At 29.5% G+C, this 26487-nt stretch overlaps 1 protein-coding gene across 1 annotated transcript; it reads right to left on the minus strand.

Moving 5' to 3' along the window:
- Positions 1 to 24660: 24660 nt before the first annotated feature.
- LOC112707915 (protein kinase PINOID 2) lies at positions 24661 to 26487 on the minus strand. The gene is made up of 2 exons (XM_025759953.3): positions 25789 to 26487; positions 24661 to 25601 (listed from the first exon to the last, which is right to left on the minus strand). The coding sequence occupies exons 1-2, from the start codon at positions 26424 to 26426 to the stop codon at positions 24725 to 24727; spliced, it is 1515 nt and encodes a 504-aa protein (XP_025615738.1). The 5' UTR covers positions 26427 to 26487; the 3' UTR covers positions 24661 to 24724.

The raw sequence follows: 26487 nt of genomic DNA on the forward strand, positions 1-26487 counted from the left end.
AATACACAGAGCATGGATGACCCTTGAAAGAAAAGCACTAGAGAGAGCTAATTAAAGAAATAATTACATAATTATCTCAAACTTTTCAATTAATTTTTTTTTGTATTTCTCTAACTCTTTCGATAAAAAAAGGGACGGAAGCACCTTTGGTGAATTGAGGATGAAATTCTAAAATTATTATTTATATTTGAACGTAGTACTTATAATTTTAAAATTTAAATAAAATAATATATTTAATTTTATTTTTATTTAATTTTAAATAAAAAATAATTATAATTTATAAAATTATTGAGATCTATAATAGAAAAAAATATGATTAAACAACAGATTTAATCTGTTGAATTACTAAAAAAAATCATAAATACAGTACAAAAATAGTACATAAGTACAGCAGAATATCTAATACTAATAAAAAATTAAATTATCATTCAATAAAAATACAAAATATTTAATAATCATTCAATAATTTTTGAATAGAACATAAAAAATCGAATTTAGAAAAAAAAATCACAATTCACAGTTCACAAAATTTTAAAATAACCTTCAAACAAGTTTGAACAGAACTTAACTAACCATAATTATAAAAAATTATTCAATTAATCATCTTTTAACAATTAATCAATTTTTCAACAATTATTATTACAAAAAACAAAATTTATACCTAAGGTTAAAAGTTAGAAGTTTGAAAAAATACAGAACTGACGGAGACAAGAACAGTGATTGGCAAAAAGTGGCTGAAGGGATGGCAGGGTTGAATAGAGCTGGCACCGGCGGTCCCTAACTGCGTGACGGAAAGTAGCACTGGCAGTGACTGCGATTTTCGAGGGCTGACTTGGCGATGGAGTGGGGCAGCGCGAACATAGGTGGTGACTCCACGAACGTTGCGAGGGCAGGGCTGGACGGAAGTTGCGCCAGAAACTCGAGGCGGAGATCGGAGACCTGAGAACTGAGAGCGAGGGGTGGGAGTGGACTGTGGAGGCTCGAGAGGAGAGGAGTGAGGGTGAGTGAGTGTGTGGGTAAGACTAGAGTTCGTTCCCCTTTGACTCTTTCTTCAGCATGCAAAACGCAGCATTTTGCCAGCTAATTTTAAAACCAGCCGGATTATGATTCGATTCGATCGATAGACTCTTAGCTGGTTTGATAGTCCAACTCTGATTTCTAAATCTGTCGATTTTGCTTTCTACTTGAACTGTATTTGTCAACGCTTCAATTCGATCGGTTTGACCGACCGATTTTCAAAAAGATATAATAAGGAACACATTGATTCATATATTGATTCAGTAGTTAAAAAGATATAACTGAATATTTTTTATGATTAAATTATAGATGATTTTGATATTATTTATTAAAATAAACAATTTTATAATTCATATTATCTATATTAAATCACTAAAAATATATATCATAGTGTGAAAGTATTATTTGTATTCATAAAAGTAATTAAAAAATTGTCTCGAAACTTTTTCAACTAAAATTTTATGTATTTTTTATAGAGTTAAAATTGTAATTTCTCTGATGGAAAAAGGAACAACGGAGATAATTTTGGTGCATTAGAAATTAAAATTCTAAAATCATTATTTATATTTGAGTGAAGTACCCATTAAACTTTAAAGTCTAAATAAAATAATATATTTAATTTTATTCTCATTTAATTTTAAATTAAAAATAATTATAATTTATTCAATTTAATATTTATAATAATAAATAAAATTATTTTTATATAAGTCATTTATTATGAAATAACTTAATTTATAATTATAATTGCTATATGTATTATTCATAAATAGATTAAGCTATTAATAACTTCCTACCAGTAAATGCATGATTAGGCCATGGATTTTTTTCTTTCTGGGATAAAATTCATCCAAAAACGGCTGGCAAAAAAGATTAGGAAAGGCGTTGCAAATTTTAGATATTATCATATTTATCTAAATAACTGAACAAGGATAATTTATAGTAATAAAATAAATAGAGTTTAAAATTATAGAGATATCTTAAATTAAATAATTATGCTATGTATACAAATTTTTTTTATTTATAAGTTTTATAAATTGGACCAAATCCAATAGAACTACGTTCACCCAACTCAAGCGTGTTAAACATGCATGTTACTTAATCGTTTTCAAAGCGCGGTAACTTACCATAATGAATGATTCTTCTTCTTCTTTCTCGATCAAAACCACAACCGTCGAGATTAAAAGCACATTTAAAAACTCTGAAAAAATTTTCAAACTCTCGCCAACATTCGACAAAATCAACAAGCAAACATCAAAATCTCCATCAAAAATCACCGAAAAGAAAGAAAAAATCGCCAACATTCACGTTACATGTGACATTCTCTTTTTTTTATACCGTTCCTTTTGAAAACGTTCGGTCTTCTCTTTTCTTGGAGCACGCTGCACACCCTCATAGTCTAGCTTCGGTCTTCAAATCTTCAATCATAGCAATTAGCAAAGGTATTACTATTCTACTCATTCTACTTTTTATTTTTTTATATAATTGTATAAAATTATTAATTAATAAATTATATTTTTTAACTATAAAATAATATAATTTTATCTTTTTATGATCACATAAATTATAGGTAAATAGTTTATTTATTTTTAAGATTTATTCTCTTTTTTTATTTTTTATTTTTAGTGAAATTGATAATGACTTAGTAAAAAAATATTGTTATTGATGTTTAATTAATTAAAAATATTCAGTTTGTTTATTCATGTGAGTATATAATTATTTAATTTTTTTTCAGGTAACAAAAAATTAGAACATTTTATGATGAGAAAGCAAAGTAAAATTGATGCAATTTTTAAGAGAAAAGTTACTGATGAATGATGATGATGGAGTTCAAATAAGTCAACCCTCTAATCTTGTTTCACAAGAAGTTCAAGTAAGTGAACTCTCTAATCTTACTCAAAATACACATCAACAAAAAGCCAAAGTTCCAAGATTAGAAAGAGATGTTGATATCTCTTTACTAGAAAGGGATACAGGAAAGGGACGTCCAATTTGGCAGTATAATGTCAATGAACGTGATAAAATTCGTAGAGCATACATAATAGCTGGGCCATACCAACCAACAAATATTAGCTATCCAGCTTCTGGTAATAACAATCACCGTCGATATTTTCAATCTTTTTGGTTTAAGAAATTTCCAAGTTGGTTAGAATATTCACCAGAAAAAGATGCTGCTTATTGTTTGCCTTGCTACTTGTTTGGTAAACATTATGGTGCTCGCAATGATGGAAAAAATGCATTTTCAGAGTTAGGATTTAGTAATTGGAAGAAAGTAAACAATGGAGTGAATTGTGCATTTGTATGTCACGAGGGTTCTATTCCTAATTCTCCCCATAATTTATGTGTGAAATCTTGTGATGATTTAATGGCTAAATCTAAGCATATAGACAAAGTTCTTGATAGGCATAGTGATTAAACTATTGTAAATAACTGCTAAAGGTTGAAGACATCTATTGATGCTATTCGATGGCTTGCATTTCAAGCATGTGCATTTAGAGGCGATGATGAAAGTCCTGGATCTTTGAATAGGGGAAATTTTATTGAGTTAATTAAGCTTTTGGCTTCCTGTAATCAGAATGTTAATAATGTTGTTCTTGAAAATGCTCCTGGAAATGCTCAATATATATCTCCTGGTGTTCAAAAAGATATATTACATATCTTTGCTAGAAAAGTGCGTGCAACAATTCGAGAAGAAATTGGTGATTCTAAATTTTGTATAATTATTGATGAAGCAAGAGATGAGTTAAAGCGAGAACAAATGTCTGTGGTTTTGAGATTTGTAGACAAGCACGGTTGTGTTCAAGAAAGATTTTTTGATCTTATACATGTTTCTGATACGTGTTCTTTGACATTGAAAACAAAAATTTCATCAGTTCTTTCTCGTCATAATCTTGATGTTCAAAATCTTAGGGGACAAGGGTATGATGGAGCTAGTAATATGCATGGTGAATGGAATGGATTGCAAGCTCTGTTTTTGAAAGATTGTCCTTTTGCTTATTACATTCACTGTCTTGCTCATCGATTACAATTAGCACTTGTTTCTTTAGCCAAAGAAGTTTGCTATGTTCATCAATTCTTTTCAAAACTTGCACTAATTGTGAATGTTGTGACTGTTTCTCCTAAGCGTCATGATCAGTTAAGGGTTGCTCAAGCAAATAATGTTGCAAACTTAATTGCCAATGATCAACTTGTGACAGGTAGTGGACTTAATCAAATTGGTACTTTACAAAAAGCTGGAGATACTAAATGGGGGTCTCATTTGAATTCTGTACGTAGCTTGCTATGCATGTTTGATGCTACTTGTGAAGTTCTTGAAAAAAGCACTGAAGAAGGTAATTTCTCCACTTGTGGTGATGCTAGTGTTGCTTATGATGCTATCACATCCTTTGAATTTGTCTTTGTTTTACATTTGATGAGAAATATTTTGCAAGTTAGTCATGATCTTTGTCAAGCTTTGCAACGAAAAAATCAAGACATATTGAATGCTTTAACTTTGGTTTCTACTACCAAGACTTTAATCCAACGAATGAGAGAATCAAGTTGGGAGGCTTTCATAAAAGAAGTTATATTGTTTTGTGAGAAACATGAAGTTGAGGTTCCTGATATGAATGCATTGCATATTCATAGAAGAGGCCAAACTCACAAAATTATTGACCAAATTTCAGTGGAGCATCATTACCGTGTTAATTTATTTCTGGCTGTAATTGATACATAGTTGCAAGAGCTTAATGGAAGATTCAATGATAATATGGTGGAATTGCTTACTTTAAGTTTAACTTTAGATCCCAGAGATAATTATAAGTTCTTCAGTGTCAACAAAGTATGTGAATTAGTAGAACGATTTTATCCAGGTGACTTCAGTGACCAAGAGAAATTTCACATTAGAATGCAAGCTCAACATTATGAACTTGATGTTCCTAATCATGTTGAGTTAACTAACTTATGCACAATTTCGGAGTTATGTCAAGGATTAACGAAGACAGGAAAGTCTTTAACATATCCTTTGATTGATCGTTTGATTCGATTGGTATTAACTCTCCCTGTTTCAACTGTTACAACTGAGAGATCTTTTTTAGCTATGAATATTGTGAAGAATAGACTCAGAAATAAAATGGAAGATGAATTTCTTGCTAATTGTCTTTTGATTTACATTGAGAAGAAGATTGCTGAAAGATTTGACACCGATTCTATTATCGATGAATTTTATGATATGAAGAATCAACGTGTACCACTTCGTTAGTAAAAGTATGTTTATTTTGTTTGTACTTTAAATATATATTCTCTATCGGTATATTTTTGTAATGCATCTTACATTATAATTTATTTGCATATTTCTTTAATATTATATATGTTATTGGCCCCCCACGATAACATTTCTGGATCCGTCCCTGGATATTACTCTTCTGGTGAAATTTTTCAAGTCGGTGATACTATTTTACGTACTCTTTAGTGAATGGTTTAACATATTTTTTCATCTGTTTTTGTACATATTTGTATGTTTGGAAGTGAGTTTGTATACATCTAAACTTTGTAATGTTTTTCAAATAAACTCATATTTGGGTGTATATGGCCGATTTTTTGGTGTATATCAATCGAATTCGAATGTGACTAGTACTTCTAGTGACATTTTGAACTTAAATATCATTTTGAACTAATATAATGTCATGTAATCTAAAAAAAATACAAGTGTATGTGACTCGTATATATCAAGAGTATTCATGTGTAACTGGTGCTGTTGTGTTTGTGCTTGCGCTTGTAGTGTCATTGTATGCATGTTTGGTTGACTTGAATATCATTTTGAACTCATATAATGTCGTGTAATCGAAAAAAATAAAATGTGTATGTGACTGAATTTGGATGTATGTGAATGGTATTTAGGTGTATTTGACTGTTATTTGGGTGTATGTTGCTGGTATTCGGGTGTATGTGGATGGTATTTGGGTGTACGTGACTATTATTTGGCTAGTATTTTTATCTATTAATAATATTTTTTATTCCTTACAGTAAAAATGACAAGCAAGAGCCAAGGTAGAAAAAAATATAATGTAAGCGCGCGCGCACACACACACACATATATCTTAGACCAACTCAATTTTTCCTAGTATAAATATATCTTATTTAATTGACTCTCATTTTTCTTTGTTTACAGCAAACCAAAGATTTGAGATGCTTCACGCGACTATTGAATGAAAAGTTTGAAAAAATGAGCGAGGCAAAGAAGGCCATCGTCTGTGAATTAAGATTTGATAGTCTGATGCACATCCCCCCGATGAATGTGCCACACAAATTGTTGAAGGAGTTGGCTAATTCCTTTAATTTGGAGAAAAACAAATTGGACACAAGGCACGATTCATTGAAAATTAAACCCAAAAAAAGGAGCTGTCATTGGCCTCAATGCATCAGGTAACTAATTACGGAAAATATTTATACTTGCATTCTTTGTAATCTATTCTTCTGATCTCATGTAATCAAGAAACAAATTTAGCTGTATATGGCTGATATTTGGGTGTATTTCAAGTGATTTAGAGTGTAATTGGTGTTCTTTTTGTAGGAAACTTATTTCCTGAAAAAAGTGAGTTTTAAAGACCTTTCTGACGAGAACAAAGAAATTTTTAGAAGGTTCTAGGGGAAAACATTAAAGAATCTAACCGATCAGATGATGGATATCGATGTTGGCAACAATCAAGATCGCCTAATGTTCAAGAGAATTTTCATCCTCTATATTCAAATGGCGTTCTTATTATCAACTACCATAAATAAAGTATCTCGTATCTACATGCCTCCAATTTTTTGACTGGACAATATAATAGAGTAGAACTGGGGCAGTCATGTCCTCGATTTTATCATTAAGGGCATAACCAATTATCATTCGAAAAAAGAACAAATCGATTGATGGCTGCCTCTATGCCTTGATGATAATATTTTCATCAAACAAAATACACAAACAACAAAGGAGAAACAATCCTTGAATGGCCCTGGGTTAGCCATTCGAATAGGGAGCTACTAGTTCAGAGAATTAGAGCAAAAATTGACGGTCATATGGTAACTGAACAGAATACTTTCTCTAATTTGGGTGTATTTGATTTATGCAGATAGTGTAAACTAACGTTTTAACTATTTCAAGGCATCGTCAAGAGAGCAGAATTGAAAAAGAAATTGAAGAAAATGAAAGAGGAAGAAAAGAATAAAAAAAAAAGAAAAATGCAAAAAAGAAGAAGAAAAGTTCATCCGAGAAAGATTCATCCGAGAGTGAATTTGCTATTTCCTCTGAGTCTGAGTCTAAAAAAGACTCAAAAGAACCAACAACAATAAGAAAACAACACACTAGGACAGTTAAAAAGTAAGTAATATTTTTGGGTGTATTTTATCATGTTTAGAGTGTAGTTTTCTAATGATTGTTTGTTGTCCATAATGGTATCCAGAAAGAGGAAGAAGATTGTGGAGGATTCCTCTTCGAAAAGTGAAAGCAAATCCGATGATGAGTAAGATTTTGAAATTCTAATTGGATTGGCTTCTTTTTTGTTTATATCAAAATTTTATCTATTAATAGAGTGTTTCTCATTTATTATCAGAAGTGAAGAATCAGAACTAATAATAAAACAAAAATCACAGAAAAAAGTTCACACTCCACCCAAAAAGTATGCATTTCTTCTGGGAATATTTTATTGTAAATTTTAAATTTGTGTGATTGATAGTTCTTTCCTTTCCAAGACGCAATCCAGAAAAAGAAACACATTGTTGAGAATTCGTCTTTCGAAAAAGATACCGAATCCTATGATCTGTAAGATACGTTATAAAGCTAACTTCCTCTTTGTCATAAAAAATTTTATTTGTTAACTTATTCTCTTTCATATACTGTCAGAGTTGATATCAATACCTAAGAAATACAACAAATTTTTAAAGATTTAAAAAAGAAAAAAACAAATAAAAAAGCTGCACAGGGTATGTTGAATTTGGGTGTATATTGTCAATTTTAAGGTATTTCTGTTGCTGATGATTGTTTTTGCTTTCCCAGGATGCCGGAAAAAAAGGTAGACATACCGGAAGCTGGAATCCCCTTGATAGAAGCTCAGTATGATTCATCTGAAATGTAAGGTCCTTTATTTGATAGAATTTCGTAGATCCTGATGTAATTAAATAGTCTGCTTATATTGAATGATGTTTATTTTGTGCTTAGAATGTCGAAGGTCAACCTGAAAAGTGAAAATGATCCTGTGTTTCAAATACAAATGGAACAGAGCATTGTAAACCAACCCGGTGATAGCTTGTAATTTCTGTTTCTATTGCCATTTGCTTAATTCTTGTATTACCATCGTCTGCTTCTGATTGTGTATATATATATATATATATATTTTAGAAGAAAAAGCCCTTTAATGTTTTATTCAAGAAAAAAAGGCAGAAAAAAAAAGAAATACATGCAACTATGTAAGTTCTCATAAAAATAGAGGCCGTGTTTCTATTCAATGATTGGGGTGTATTCTGACATAATTTTGGTGAATTTTAGGTTGGATGTTGAAGAAGAATCATTCACTGATCCGTTCGAAAGGACACACATTCTCAATCTGAAACTCTTGAGACGTGAGTTTTACAACTAAATTTCAACCTTCTAATGTTCTATTTTAAGAGAATTTGTTAACTTTTTAATTTTGTCTTAGTTAGAGTTCCGCTTTATGTACGCCGCCATCGGAGACGAGAGCACCAAGCCCTGTGGAGACTGAACCAACCCCTCCAAAGTCCCCGAGCAAAAAAGTTAGTGAAGAAACAATTAAAGGATAATATTTGGTTACATGTCTTTTATATATAGGTGTATTTGGTACTTATTTGGGTGTAACTCTGCTGAATTAAGGTGGAATTTATTTTTTTTCTTATTTAAAATTTTTTCTTTAACCGTACAGCACTCCACAACCTCCATCAACTTGCTGATGGTACACCTGCAGTGGCAGCAGCTCCTTCAAAAATGTAAGTTGTACATAATATAACTCTCTTTTGATATCATTTGTAATTCTTATTCTTATACTATTTTATATCTCACCGTACAATCAACCACTCCCTCAAGCCATTGCTGCATTGATGATAATCACCAAGACAGCATCCTTTGTACCGAAAGGATTTCTGGTGACATCATTCATCCTTAGCTTCACTGATTCAAGTCAAGAAAAAACTCTGTCTCAGGAGGGATGGGCAAGATTTGAAAAGGGAAAGAGTCAAGAGAGCCCGATTCAAGTTGAAGATTTAGAGGAACTGGCAGAGTAAGTTGCAAACACAAGGGTTGCGGCAGCCTTAAAATTTGCAGAGGATAGAACTCCCGGCTCCAAAAGGTGCATCCTAACGACCACTTTTTTGAAAAATTTGAAACTCCTGCGAGAAGGACGGAATTATCGGACGACCTGAAAGAAAAGTGTTACCTCTGGGCAACACATGTAAAGACATATGAGGATGAAAGCACTAATGAGTGGGGTCAGTGTGCATCCTCAATGCCGAACAACCAATGCAATTGTCTAAAATCCACTTCATGTCTCTAAAAGCTCGTTCACATATTGAAGCTGAGGTAATACTAGAATAAGATTAATGATTTTATTATGAGCTGTGACTGCAATGTTGATGTAATTAAATTAGATTTTTTGTTTTTTTAGATTGTGACTGCTATGTGTCTGATTCTGAACAAACAAAAAATTAAAAGATTTGAAGAACAAATTTACTATCTCTCCCCTAATATTGTGGTAAGGTGTATTGAACTCAATTTTGGGCGTATTTATGTAATGTATTGGGTGTAGTAACTATTTCCTTGGGTGTTATACAAATTCTACAGAATATGGCTATTGGGAACCATGCCGGCAGTGAGTTCTTACATACAAAATCTCAAAAGCCATTTGACATTTAAGACTATAAAATGTTCATCCCTTTCTTGGACCTGAAAAAATTAGCATCCCGTCCGTTTGTAAGTTTTTGTTTCAAAAACTTCTTATCACAATTCTTTCGTTATGTGCCAATTAAACTAAAACACTATGCAATCTGGCCAAACTTCAGATATTTGCACCTGTTTGCCACGCGGATCATTGATGGATATGGATGGCTGATGTCAGAAAGAAAAAATTTTGTATTCTTGACCCCTATAACAAGAAATGTCTCGCCCCGTCAAGAATGAAGTTTAATACATTTGTTGTGAGTTGATTCTTTTTTCTCTAAAAAATCCTGGGTATAACACTGTTGTTAGCATTATAATATTTGGGTGTGATGCTGTTCAAAATAAGGTGTAATGTGGGATCCTTTGGGTGTAAATAGATTTTAAATGTAGTTTTATATTTTGCTTTGTTTTTAGTTTTTAGGGGTATGTAATTTCTAGAATGAGGTATATGCAGTTGGACAACCTCTCAAAAAAGATGATGATAAAATTTAACCACCATATATCAACATTCTCGACCAAAAAATAAGGTATAAATCTTTTTTTCTAAAAATTTTGTGTTTTCTCTTACTGTCCAATTTTATTCTGCTAATTTATTTTTTATTTTCAGTTTTGATTGTGCCATTTATGTAATGAAATGTCTTGAGATAATCGAGCCAGAAAATATTAAAAGGGGGAGATATGATTGGGACAATTGGACACAGGTAATTGTATTTACAAATATATAACTCTATATTAATTTACTAAATTAACGAAGTTCAATAAAAGAAATTTCTTTAAACTGTAGGCAGAGGTGGACCACTTCAGGGTCGAATACGCTTCGCAAATTTTGTTTGATGAGATAAATTCTGATAGAGATATAGCCATCCGAAAAAGTGAAGCAATAAGATTGTCCAAACCATCTGCAACTTTGTTGAGTCCGTATTGTCAAATAGATTCAAATAATTTTGACACTGATTAGTGTGAATGTTGTGTAGTATGTGAATAGTTTGAACACTTTTGTATAATTTATGAATATTTAATCCAATCTTAGTATAAAGTTTGTTTGCATAAATTTTCTTTGTCAAAGTTGTTTCTGTTGTATTCAAAAGCTATTAATTACAAGTTCAACAAAATTAAGAAAAACAAGACCAAACATACTAATACGCCGAATTACTTTTATAATACACCCAAAAATAACCGGAATACACCCAAATTGCGATCTTACATATTTCGAAGGAAAATCTATCCAAAATTTATGAAAATTCAGAAATTTGAATTGTTACCTTCCTTAGGAATTGAATTGTATATGTATTGTAAATTTAAAACAAACAAATCCTTTCAGATAGTTCAAGACACTAATTTTCATCACAAACAGCAGCATCTCAAACATAAAAAAAGGAAAATGTCAAAAACAAGAGAATGCATAAATACACCCAAAAAATTTATCGGTACACCAAAATACTGTCATTCTACACCCAAAAATCTATCCTGTGCTATTGGATCTCTGAACTGATAATTCATAATAACATGTCCATGACATTGGCTGGAATTTGGTTGCACCACTGATGCGCCATCAAAATGGTTCAACTGAAAAAAATAAACTCACATATTAGCAAAAACTATTAACAAAAATAAACTCAATTACCCTCTCTTTAAAGACCATCACTTTTACCCCTCTTAGAGCTTTCATTTTCTTTTTTCTTGAGGCATTTGCAATCTGTTTGTCCAACTTTGAACCTAGTATATTTTTGGGACGTCCTCTTGTTCTAATTCGTGGAGGGCTTTGAAGCTCATTAATGGATTCAAAGTTAGTATTTTCGTGAGATAACAAACATGTTCCCTTGCTTTTGCCTTTTAGTTCTTGCATCTCAACCACGATGTTATCGTAGGTGTGGTGTAGAATCACAGTGAGCTCTTCAGATTCTGATGCAAATTTGCATATATTTTACGAACGAAACACAAATTCGTCAAACCTCTTACTTCTTGGCTCCAACAGTAGCTCGTCATGGCTGTTCTTGATGTGTGTATGTCTCCTATTTACGTTCTTGCTCCATTGTTCTAATATGTATCTCGGTGACACTTTGTTTACTCGTTCAAAGCTTAACACACTTAGGGCGTGACGGCACAATATTCCTCTTGACTCAAATAATAAGCACTAACATTTCACTTGGGCTGCTACCGTGTCGTATGTAACCGCAAACTTATTGAATGCTGAGTTGGAAACTTGTTCTACAATTTTGTATACCGAATAGCCTAGAGTAGAGTTCTTTAATCTTGTGACACAATTCACCTTCCCTCTGAATTGTGCTTGAACTTTTCTGAACTTCTGGTGAGTGTACACGTGTTGAAACTGAGCTTCTATTGAGAATTTTGTTGCACACAGTATGACGGTGTGAAAATCTGCAGCATCTGATTCTCTCTCTCTTTGCTTCCTGCTTTCGAGGCAATTATTGCATTATTTAACAAAGTGGATAAGTGAGTTGTTTCACGTAATGAAGTTGTTAAAAAAAGTATGCATGCTCTCGCTCCTTTGTGTGCGTCTCATCCTGACCTAGAAGTGGTGATCAAGATAAACTGAAATTCATATATGACTGTCTTCGTAAAGTTTTGCAAAAAAAAAAAATACATAAATCAAAACTATAACACACCCAAAAACATGCAATTTACACATTTGCTGTAGATTTTAAAAAAACATAACCTGAAAGCCACTTGTTGTCCCCAAGACCTTACTTTATCAGAAAATCATTCCAATTCCTATCAAATAATTCTTTGGTATGAGAGTTCCAAACAATATGTCTCATGTCTTGTTCGATTTTTAGTTGTCTCTTGTAGCTGTTATATTTGCTTGGAATCTTTTTCATGATGTGCCAAATACACCAACGGTGAATTGTTGTGGGCATACAAGCCTCGATAGTCCTTTGCATCGAGGTACATTGATCGGTGAGAATCCCTTTTGGAGGATTTTCTCCTATGCAACGAAGCCAACAATCAAATAACCATTTGAATGATTGAATATCCTCGTTTTTCATCAAAGCGTATCCTAGAAGTGTTGACTGACCGTGGTGATTTACCCCGACAAAAGAACCAAAAACCAGATTATACCTGAAACAGATTACGACGAAACAGAAATAAAGTCGTTAAATACACCCAAATAATAACTCTCTACACCCAAAAAATCCAATGTACACCTCTGCTGCAGATTTATAAAACAACATTAATTCAAAATCATAAACCAGAACAACATATTACCTCTTTGTATTGTAGGTGATGTCGAATGAAATAACATCTCTGAAATACTCACAGGCGGCCCTGCTCCTTGCGTCTGCCCAAAAAGCAAGCTTAATCAACTGATCGTACTCGAGTTCGAGCTCAAAAAAGAAATTCTGATTCTTCTCTTTCATTCTTAATAAGTATTTTCCGAATTCTTTTGCATTCTCTAGTTCCGAAATATTTTACACTTCTCTTGTGATGTAATTTCTTATGTCTTTTTCGATAAAATTTAACTCGCGGTGACCTCCGGCTGCTGCCACAAATGATTGGTAAGTTTTGCTTGGTCTGATTCTGACTTTCTTGTTATTCTCTATTGTACGACGACAGATATGCTTAGTTCCTTGTGCTATTTAAACATCTCTACTTGATTTGCACATCAAGGATGTGAATGATGCAACACAATCTTGGAAATGATCCAAACACCGATGTCCTTCAATATGTGTATATAAATTCATGCGGGACAATTTAATCCTGCTGAAGGGTTTGTCTTCTCCGTCGGAGATATTTTCGATTTTCATTTTCCCTCTTTGCTACATGTAATCAATTGGTTCTTAATTCCGTTTTCCTTCTTATTTGTGCTTCGATCTCTTATAGAAAAATCTGCAACTTTCGAATAATCCTTGTAGAATTTTGCAGCATCTTCAAGGGTGTTAAAAGTCATCCCAACCTTGGGAACAAACTGCTCATCAATATCACAGAGGAACTGTAAAATATACCTAAAATAGTCCACAATACACCATATTAAAACAAGCATAAACTATAGAATGCAAATACAACTATAAAACCATAATAAAAAATAACAAAAATTAGATTCATAACTCATCATCAAACAGAAACTAAAACAATTCAACTAAAATAATAAGAAAATTCACCCTCAGTCAACTGAAAAGTCAGAACTTGTAAATACACCCAAACTTTTCCACGTTACACCCAGATATTCTTAATTTATATCCGAAAGTCTAATATAAAATGCAGAAGATTTATTAGAACTAGTACATTACATTCAATTCAAACAATGAACAATGAACAAGAAATTTCATAGGCAAGGTTCACAACATTATTCAGTTCCACAATCATAAACTACTAACAAAAATATTAACTGGAATTAAACCACACCTTAGGGACTTCATTGGATTCAAATTCAAAATCTATTTTGTTCTGGTTCAACTGACAATCTGAAGTTGAATAATCCATTATCTTCAAAACGATTTCAGAGCTTGATTTCAAAACAATTTCAAAGCTTGGTTTCAAAATAATGAAAATCGAGAAAAATGAACAAAGAGAACGCACGTAAACGCCAAAAGAGAACGCAGAGAGAAACACACGAAAGAGATCGCAGAGAGAAGGCACGAAAATACAGAGGAAATTCGAAAGAGAAAACGAAATCCTTTCAAAAAAAATGAAGTTATATATTCGCGCGCTGATTGAAAAATCTGTTAAGAGGTGCGTGGATTAGACGTGCCAGAAGAGGCGCGTGTTAGGTGTAATTGAGTATATGGACTTACAAGACTTGTATAGCAAAAACGTTTGTATGCGGAGAAGAATTGAAAAATATATTGATATTAAAATAGAAATAAAAAGGATAAGTTAAAATTAAATATACAAAGAAAAACATTTAAATTTTTATCTAATTTCTTGATACAAGAAAAAATGAAATTCTCAATCTAACTTGTTCATACTATAGTTTTATCACAAAATCCAAAATAGGAGGTTTTCATATCTGTAATCACTCAATATGATGACTACAATAGTTTAGAAGGTATTTATAATCTTTTATTAGGTTAAAAAAAATCTTATGTCTACAAACATAAAAGCCAATTTAGTAACTAAATAAACAAAATCAAAATACATAAAATTAAATGGAATATTATTCTAAAAATATAAACTAATAATTTTTAAATAATACTTGAACTTTTCATATTATGAACATTTGAAACACGTATCATTCTCCCCCTCTTTAAAAAAAATTCGTTTTCGAATCTTGTAGTTAAAAAATAATAAATAAAAAGAACAAATACAATTTTTTTCTTTTTTTTGTACAGTATTTTAATATTTTTTAAATAATAAAATCAATAAAAATGACAAAATAATAACAGAAAAGACAGAGGCGACAAGAGCACAAAGAAGACAAGAGCACAAAGAAGAACGCAAGAGATACTAAATTTTTGTTTGGACATAAAAAGAATAAATATAGATTAATAAAGATTAATTTAATACTTGAAATTTGATACCAAATAATAATAAATAAAAAGGCATGAACTGAAATTGAATAAAAAAATTAAAATTAAAATTAAAACAAAAACAAAAATAATAGATTGAAATTAAATACAAAATGAATTCTTTAATTTTTATCCAATTTTTTGATGTAACAAAAAAATGATTTTCTCAATCTAATTTATCTACACCATAATTTAAAAATTAAATTGAAAGGACTCGTTCAACCTTCTACCTAATTTTCCAAGCTACCGAGCTAACAAGAGAGGCTTAGAGTCACTCAACTTTATTTGTTCACACTATAGTTTCACTAAGAAACCTAAAAAGATGAGAGTTTACACATCTAATCACTCAATATGACAACTATGATAATTTAAAAAGTATTTATAAACTTTTTATTAGATTAAAACAAAAAGATCTAAGCTCGTAAATATAAAGTTTAATTTAGTAACTAAATAAATAAAATTAAAATATATCAAATTAAATTAAAAATTTTAAAAATATAAACTAATAATTTTTAAATAATATTTTAATTTTTTTATATCACGAACATTTAAAGTATCTATCAGTGTATTAATCCCACAGTTTTGAGTTTTGAGTTTTGAGTTTTGAGTTTTGACGGAAATGAATCCTCTCGAGTTTTTTTAACACTTAACAAGATACAATGTAGTTTTCTACCTTTGATTCTATAAGTAAGACCAGAAATAAATAAAAGAGAGAATAATAAATGGTTAAATTAAATACTGGATACCATCCAATTTTTTTGGTGGCCACTAAGATAAAGACGCTTAAAACGTCTTTTTTTAAAGATGTTTTTATATTGCGTTTTAATTGGTTTCTGTATAATTTATTCCGTATTCCTCATCACATATTATTAAATTCCTCAAAAAATTTTCTTTCCAAAAATAATAAAAAATATTTAATTTGGATTAAAACAAAAAGATAATAGATTAACTATTAGATTTGATTTTTTTAAAAGATTATTTACATAAAAAAATCACATTCAGTAATATATATATATAAAACAAGCTCAAGCCTCTTAAAATTTTTATAAATAAAAAAATAATTAATTTATATTCATACATTATATAAAATAATTACTATATTATTATTATATTATAAATTAAAATTCACTAATTTAATTTTTTTTATTTTTAATATAAGCATTAGAAATAAATAATTTTTTTATAACTAAAGGTAGTGTAACAAAATATATATAATATTAATTAGTTCTTAAAAAATTTTAAAAAAATAGTTTCTTTTAGTAAAATAACTATTTATTAAAGTAGACAAATTAATTATTTTCTTCTCATATACAGCTTTTTTAAGATATAAAAGTAATTTATTAGGACATTGGTTAAGATAATTAAAGTCACTATTTCATTAAATTTTTAATTTAAAGAAAAATCCTAGTTAATTTTGGTATAGAAATTTTGAATTTGAAAACATTGATAAAAATTATGTTGAATTTTGATTTATTTGATTCTCATTCAAATTAATCACTACATAAGTTAAAGTTCAGTTTTGAAGTTATATTCGAGCTCTAATCTAATTTTTAAAGTTTCAATTTACTTAGTTTGATTTTTTAACTTAAGTATTCGTGACTCATATTAGGATTTTAAGTGTTTAGTTGAAAAAAAAATAAGGTAAAAAAATTTCAATTATCACATCAAATAGTCGCTAGAATGTATAATGTAGCAGTCATTAGTCCATCTCAGCATGTCGTTAACGATTTTGTGAGACAGTAACAAAAATAAGATTAGAAACCAATGTGAGTCATAACTATTGAGTTGGAAGACTAAATTAAGTAAATCGAAATTTTTGAAATTAGATTGAAAGATAGTTGTTAGAACCGAACCAGTGATCGAACCAATCAAGCTACTGGTTCACTGATTTATTGGTTCAACCGATAAATCACTGGTTGAACCGATAAAACTGGTCTCACGTAAATATAAAATATAAAATAGTTAAAAACTTAAAATTAAAATTTGAAATACATATCTTCACTAACATTTTATGAAGAATCAAGTCTCAACTTCTAAAAATAACTAATATAAAAAAATCATAAAATTTTAATACTACAATAGTATCTTATTTTGACATAATAAAAAAATAATTAATTTACAAAACCTATCATCTAACTATAATATCAGTAGATTTTAACACTAACATCAAAACAAATAACCTTAATCACAATACTAGCAATAAAATAGATCAAGCAAATTAATAAAATTTTAGTAAAATTTATATTTATATTAATAATGGTATATAATTAAAATATATAATTTTAAAAATAGAAAAAATAAAAATTAAATTAAATTAGATATTTATGTATACTATATAATTAGTATTTTTCAAATATAGTAATTAGAAGTGTAATGGCTAAGTGGCAAGTAGAGGATTTTTTGCTCCAAGATTCTTGGTTCGAGACCTTGTGGAGACATTTTAAAAAAATTTTCAAGCAGAGTAATTAAGATCTAATAATGGTTTATAATAAAAGAAGCATTCTTTTGCAACAATGAACCTATAGTAGTAGTTAGGGGTGTTCTTATATTAGATCATATCCATATAAATCCAAACATAAAGTGCGAATATCGAATTTGATATAATGAGTTTAGTGCGAATTGGATCGAAATTTCAGCCATATCCCATCTGTAAACACCCCTAGAATAATAACTAAAAAATTATAAAAGATTATATATATAACATTATGATAATTGTTTTATATATCACACAAATATAAACGTTTTTTTCTATGATCTTAAGAAAGGTTTTGTAAGCCCTTGTTATCAATTTTTGTAATGTTAGTCCTCATATTATCAATTTGATTCATATATAATTCGGATGATAAATTATTTGGTAACGTGCTTCTTTTTTTACTGTGATATACTTGTTTATTATTATTATTATTATTATTATTATTATTATTATTATTATTATTATTATTATTATTATTATGTACATTAAAAAATAACAGGCGAAATTATTGCCATAACATAATATATAAAAGTATGAAAGTTTATCATTCTTCTCAAATGGAGGAAACAAAATTTTTTTCAATAGTTTATTTAACGTTTAGTAGAATAAAAATAAATTTTATTAGAATAAATTTTAATACGAGTTTAATATTTTTATTTATCATAAAATATTTATAGAATTACTCGTAGAGAAATTTTGGAAAAAGGAAAAAAAATCATGATTTTTAATTTTATTTTTAAATAAACTTATTTTTAATTTTAAAATAATTTTTTTATTTTTTAATAATATTAATTTTTTACCGTATATAATTATTCAATTATTTTTTAATCATATATAAATAAATTACTCTTAATAAGACTTTTTTGTGTTATTCAATTATCTTTTTTAAAAAATAATTAATTATTAAAATAATTAAACTTTTCACAACAAAAATAATAAAAAAAATATGAACAAAAAAAATTAACCATCCTGATAATTTTTTGTATTTTTATTCATATTTTAATTATAAACATAAATATAATTTAATTATATTATTTATGAAATGTGACTATAGATGTAGATAAAATTTAGGTATATTACTTATATATAGTTTTATTGTATTGTATTGCTTATAAAGTTAGATTATAATTATGACAATAGAATTGTTCTTGTATTTTTATATATGTGACTAATTGGTGGTGTTAAAACATTACTCTTAATTATAAATAAGGTTTATAATTTAAAAAATCAAAGACTCAATTAAAAAGATACGAAAAAAATAATGTTAAAATATTCTAACTCTTTAAAATAAAATATTTAAAATTCAATTAAAATTATTTAAAATTTAACCTCAATAAAAATTTATATTCAATGTGTTTTATATTAAATATATTTAATAACCTATTATATCATATTGGTTGAAATTAGTTTTTATAATGTTAATTTTTTAATAACACTTTATTTAAAAAAACTATCTTTTCAGAATTTTTTAAAAATTAATTAATGTTATATATTTTGTTATATTACATCTTGTTATAAAAAAGTATTTATTTCTAATGCTTATATTAAAAATAAAAATAAAATTTAAATTAGTAAATTTTAATCTATAATATAATAATAATATAGTAATTATTTTATATATTATACGAATTAAAATTAATTATTTTTTATTTATAAAAATTTTAACAGCTTGTTTTATATATATATATATTTTTTTTATAAATGTGATATATTTTTTATGTAAATAATTTTTTTAAAAAAATCTAATAATTAATCTATTACTTTTTTGTTTTAGTCTAAATTAAATATTTTTTTATTGTTTTTAAAAAAAATCTTTTGAAAAATTTAATAATATATATGAGAAATACGAAATAAATTATATAAAAACTAATTCAAACACAACATAAAAACATTTTAAAAAAAATATTTTAAATATCTTTATCTGAGTGCTCTTCATTTTTTTTAGTGGAGAGTATCTACTCCCATCACGATCTGGAAAATGTTGAAAGAAACGAACAATGAAATTAATGAAATGGATAATCTAAGTAATAATAAAGTTAATGAAACCTTGATGACATTGGGCTTCGCTCATTCGCTTTCCTTAAATAGCTTCAATCGGTTCTAACTTCTAAACCCTTAATCCTCTTATTCATGGACTCTTTATTTCTTCGATGATAATCAAATGAGTCTATTTCATCTTTATGTTTTTTTATATTTTAGCTGAAGATGAGTCTATTTACAATAAAAAATTTAGTATAATACAATAGAACCTGATGAATATACTTTAGGTTTAATATAATAACTAATAAAATCATCAGCTATTTTTACTGTATATAATGAAAAATTAAATAAGAAAGGTTTACTGTATAATTTTTTAAAATACTATTTATTATATATGATTCTTAAAAAAGTATACTTTACAATGTCTAATATTTAAATTCATGACTTCTAGTATTTACCATCTTAACTAACATTTATTTTTTTATTATTATACACAATTAATTAATAAAAAAAGTAAATTAAAAGATATATTAGTGCTACTTTTTATACTTTAAGACAGTGGTTGTTTTGAAATATGGAACAGAAATTAAAAGACTGAAATTTAGTATCATATTTGTTGACGCAGAGATTAATATTAAAATTTTAGTCTGTATCTCAAAATTTCAATATTTCAATACTTGTAAAACATGGGAATACAGGAAATTGAAATTTTTAGAAAAAGAAACTAAAATTTCAATAACATTTTATACCTAAAATATCTCATTTTAATTAATTAATTCTAACTTTATTTTTTGTACAAATTAAATTGAAGCTTCATTCGTATTTCATTCTCTATCTCTCACTTTATACCAAATACAATACTAAAACTTATATTTCAGTTTCTGTTTTTCAGTCTCTATCTCTCAATCTCAGTAAGAAGTAGCATTTATTTTGAAGTGATAAGACGGAGACTGAAAGACTGAGATTCAGTATTATGTTTGTTAGTCTAGAAACTGGTACTAAAATTTCAATCTCTATCCCCAAACTTTCAGTATTTCAGTACCTCCAAAAAATAAGGATATAGGGGACTGAAATTTTTCGGGATAAATATTGAAATTTTAATAATATTTTATACCTAAAATACTTCAATTTCAATTAATTAATTTTAACTTTATCATTTATGCAAATTAAATTAGAGTTTTATTTTTATTTCAATCTCTGTCTTCCACTTTATACCAAACACAATATTAAAATTTATTTCAGTTTCAGTCTCTCAATCTCTATGTTTCGGTCTTAATCTTTCAATCTCTATCTCTCTTCCAAATAGTGAGAAATCAGCTATACTGGTCAACAACCTGCATAAGCCATGTTGGTTCATATTACTTGTTACGATGTGTACATCCAAATTTACATATTATATATCCATGTAGCTAGGTTAGAAAACATTATTCTACTTATTTTTTGGACGAGTTAACAAAATGCAATAATGAGCGTTTGGCGACACAGTTTAACTATTCTGCTTTCATGATGCGATATTGAACGAGATTTATATAAGGCAAACATATATTGCGTTAATTAATAATTTCCTTAACCTAATTACTCTTTGTTGTAGTTGTTAGCGTGTGGTTATATCCTTGAAAGTTGAAAGTTGAAAATTGAAAGGCATGAATGATGAATGCAATGCCCACTGAGTTTTACTTTTACCTTTTCGTGGAGCAGGGCCAGTCGCAAGTTTCAACTATGTCCTCCTAGGATTCTTTTCATTTCTTCAATTTTTTAACCACACCTTCAATTTCTTACCTTATTCAAGAAGCCTACTCTGTCAAACTTGTTACACTGATAGATGGTCCTTAGTCAACATTAGACTTTTACATTTTGACCCCAATTTTATTCTTTGACCGAGTTATCAATAACTTCTATTATTTGATTATCTTAAAATAGTAAATATAATGTGAAATTTCCCTTTAAATAATATTATTGAAAAGAACAACAGACTCCAATTTTCCGCACCATATAGTATGCTGAATTGGTGATAACTTAACATATGGGATATGCATGGTTGTTGATGAAAGTGAACAGGTTGCAAGGATTAGGATTTAACCGACAAGTTAGGGTTGCATTATTGGCTTATTGCTATGATGGCTCCAAACATAATTAATCTTTTTCACACGATTTGTGCAACATACACATGCAATGTGATACACTTTATTTGGAGCCTAATTTCTTTTGTTCTTGTTAATTATTAAGTTTCAGTATTTCTGTTATGAGTCTCTGCAGTTTGGACATATTGTAATAGTCAAGGGTATGTGTCTTCAAATATATGAGAATAATAGAATATAGACAAAGGTATTAGTCAAAGTCAAAGACTCAAAAGATCTACTATAGAATACAGGGGTTCAGATTGTTATATATAATTTTAATGTATGTATCATCAGTATAAATAAATTTATTATATATATATAAATAATTAATTTTTATATTAATAATGTGAATAATTATCCAAAAAAAATATATATATAATTATGATTCAGTATTATCAAGTATGAACCATATGTATGTAATAGTCATTAAAAACACTAACCCATAATAGACTCTTGAGTGTGTTCATAGCACAAATAAAGAAAGAAAAAGAAAATGAGAAAAAAGTGATATGAGTACCTGACTACTTGGACACATACATGTTACAGCTGATATATGTGTTTAAAGAAGTGTATGAGATGAGAGTCATGATAAAAGCTTAAAGCTGATCCTTTCCTATTAATATTGTACTCCATTACAATCCCCTAAATCTAATGGTGACTTATTCTGTCTTCCCTTTAGAGATATATGACAAAAGTTTATCACTTAAATGATACAGATCATGATCTTTAAATTAGAAACCTCTCTTTTATGGTGGAAGAAAGTTGAACTGCCATATATATTTGAGTTAAAGGGATAGTAGTCGGTGGTGTTAGTTTTTTTTCTTTACGATGACTTTTTTTTACCTTACCCTTTCTCAATAATTTTCTTTAAGGAAAAAAAAATAAACTCTATGACTAAAATACATTTACAAGTTTAATACTAATTAGTTTAGTGTGCTATATTCTGTTATGTCATCATCAACTAAATTTTAAACCATGATTTTATTGGATTTAGGAAATTATTTAACGGATAATATACTATACATTTAAGTATTTTTATGAACTAAGTATAACTAAATTAAATAATTAAATTTAAAATAATATTAATCATAACTGATTTTTATTATGTTAAATTAAATTAATTAAACTTAATTAACAAAAAAATTTGTATATAATATTTCTCTTATTTAAGAGATAAGTCATTATAAATACTACTTAAGGAATGTATCTGATATATAAGAATAAAGTTTTTATATAAAAATGTAAAAATATATTTATAGTCATTGAATTAATTTAAATTATTAAAATTAAATGTGTCTAATAAAAATAAAAAACAATAACTATAAATATAATAACTATTAAATATATTTTTTCATAAATTTAATAATTATATTAAATATATTACTTATATATCATTTATTAATCATATTTATTTTCAATTACTTAAATTAATCAAATGACTATAATATAAATAATTTTCGTATTTTCGTATATTCTCATAAACTATATACACACTAACAATGAATATACTATGATTTATTTATAGATATTTTAGTCTTTAGGTAAGAAAAGGATTCCTTGTGCATCTTGATTGGTTTCTCTCTAGTTTCTATGTCAGTAAGATTAAACAATAAAAAACAAAAAATTCTTAAAAATTAGGATTGCTATGATTTTTTACTATATTAAAAAGTACACTAATATTAGAAAAATAAAAAAAATGTTAAAATTTTTCTTATTTAATATTTATTAATTATCATAATAATTAATAAATATTAATATTAAATAAAATAAATAATTAATAAAGTATATGGTCCACACAGCCTACGGTCCTTTTGTTCCCTTCTCTTACCTCATCATTACACTTAGCAACACAATTCCCAAATCTCCTCTCAGCTTTTATTATTATTAACTAATTGCTAGATATTCATTACCCTTGATTAGAGTAAGCTTTTGTTTAAGTACATTTCTCAACCGTAAAATATGAGCAATCATAACCGCAAATGAGCTTTTAGAATCTTAAATTCTTATTATAATGACTAATAGATAAATACCACAATTTACCAAAAAGAATGAGTAGATAAAGTAGCTCAGGAACGATGTACTTTCTGTTCCTTTCCTTCGTTCGGTGAAAAGGACATACGAATGCGCAGATATGAACACAGCCATAAGGGAAAATATAAAGTATACAATGTTCTATACATAAAAATATTGTTAAACTAACTAAAAGTTTCTTTTTCTTTTTTAATTTCTGCTCCCTTTTCTTTTCTTCCTTCAATTTTATCGTCAATGAGAAGTGTAATTATTGTCATCACATGAATTCATATAAGCTTTCATGGGAGTCACATTAGGACAATTATGTGATCCCACTTTTCCTTTGGGTACATATGGGGATCACACTTTTTTATACCTACAAGTCCTCAACTACCCGATAATTTATTGGTTGAGACATTATTAATATCATTATAATGAGTGAATAAATTGCAAGTTCAATGCATAGTGCCCTTGGTCATTCATACAATAATACTAGTAATAATTAATCTCATAACCAAGCATTGATTGTCTCACTAATCTCCTTAAATAAATGTTAGGATTTAAATTCTATTTATATATTATTTATTTATTAATAATAAATTTTTAAATAAAATTTAAATTTATAATAAATTAATTCTTGAAATATCTAACATGAGTAAAAAAATAAGCTAAAGAGGTACGCTTCATGTGTTGATGATAAGGAAGAAACACATATATATCTGGTGAGAAAAGTTGAGGTAAAGTATTTACATTCTTAGAAGTATTCAAAATGATGATGACTAAGCTTATAGGGTTGATCTCTTTCTTTCTTGGTTAATCTACTAGGCATGAAAACCCTACTCCTAAGGATGTTATTATTGATATGATTAGGCACCTCGGGTGGCTTAATAGACCTAATCAAAGCCCAATTAACAGGCTTAAAGAAGTCATGCCTCTTAATCTCAAGAGAACCCATGCAACTGCCAATCCTCTTGTTTGGATTCTTCACCAAAAGCTTGCTTATAAGATCTTGAACCTTCACCATCTCCTCATACTCCTTGCTACTAGTAACCGCAATCCTTGGAAAAACCAACGGCATCTTGAGAATATTCAACAGCGTCTTCTCATTATTCTCGCCTTTGAACGGCGTTCTTCCGTACAGCATCTCATACAAGAACACTCCGAAAGTCCACCAATCCACGGCGCTGCCATGGCCTTGACCTAAGATCACTTCCGGCGCCAAATACTCGTGCGTTCCCACGAACGATTTCGACCTTGCTTCTATTGGCTCCGCTACGAGCTCTGGATCGAGTTCTTGAACGTGGTTAGCGTTTTCTGTTATGACGGTTGTAACGGTCGGGGAACGTTTCTTGTTTCTTGATGAAGATAGGGAGAAGCATGAGAGTACTGGTTGGATGGGTGCGGTGGCGCAGGATCTGGTCTTTGTGGACTTAATGGTGCGTTCCAATCTGGTGGTAGTTTTGGTCCTTAGGAGCTTGGGAACGACGTCGCATTTGAGAGAGAGATCGAAATCCGATAGCATTATGTGGCCGTCTTCCCTCACCAGAACGTTCTCCGGCTTCAAATCCCTGTACACTATCCCCATCATGTGAAGATATTCTACCGCCAAAAGTGTCTCCGCTCCATAGAACCTATCAATTTCTTAACTTAATTAGCACCATTCTATCATGCATAACGAAACTACACACACTCACGCCATTAAATATAATTTTATACCATTAAAAATATTAATAATGAACAATTGATAGCTACAAATCACAAAAACTGCTAGCCCCTAGCACTCGGATGATAATTTATAATACTAGAAAAAGTGCTTACTTAGCGGAAGCAATGGAGAAGCGCTTGCCGGGCTGGCGTTGTCGAGCGGCGTATAAATCGCCGCCGGGGCAGAACTCCATGAGCAAGCAAGAGTAGTGAGAAGCTTCAAACTGAGTGTACAAAGTTGGCAAGAAAGGGTGATCAAGCATTCCAAGAATCTCCTTCTCCATCTCCGCTCTATGAAGCTTCTTCCTTATGGCAAGTGCTTCTCTGTCCACAACCTTCATGGCGTAGAAGCACTGCGGAAGCCCCACCACCGGGTTCCTTATCTGGCAAAGGTACACGTTCCCTATGTCGCCGCTCCCCAGCCGCCTCAGCAACCGGAAGTGGTCGAGCCCCACGCGCCCGTGGTGGCTGAGGAGCCGCTGCATGGCCTCCCATGCAACTTGGTTCGCCTTGTGCGGCTTGCTTTGGAGAGAAGAAGAAGTCAGAAACAAAGGGGTGTCTGTGATGGCGGAGGACGAGGAGAAAACAGAGACAGAGCTCTGGCGGCGGAGGCTGCTGAAGCTGAGGTTGCTCATCCAGCTGCGGGTGGATTCAGGGAGGGTGGTGGTGGTGGTGACGGAGGAGGAGCTGCTGTCGTAGTCAGGTTCATTATTATTATCTCTTGAGGGTGTGGTGATGATGGTGGTAGCCATGGTGGGTTCTAAGGTAACATATGTGTTATGGAAGTGTGTGTGGGTGTGGGCTTCACATTTT

The sequence above is a fragment of the Arachis hypogaea genome, chromosome 1 (genome assembly GCF_003086295.3).
Source record: "Arachis hypogaea cultivar Tifrunner chromosome 1, arahy.Tifrunner.gnm2.J5K5, whole genome shotgun sequence".
Taxonomy (NCBI): domain Eukaryota; kingdom Viridiplantae; phylum Streptophyta; class Magnoliopsida; order Fabales; family Fabaceae; genus Arachis; species Arachis hypogaea.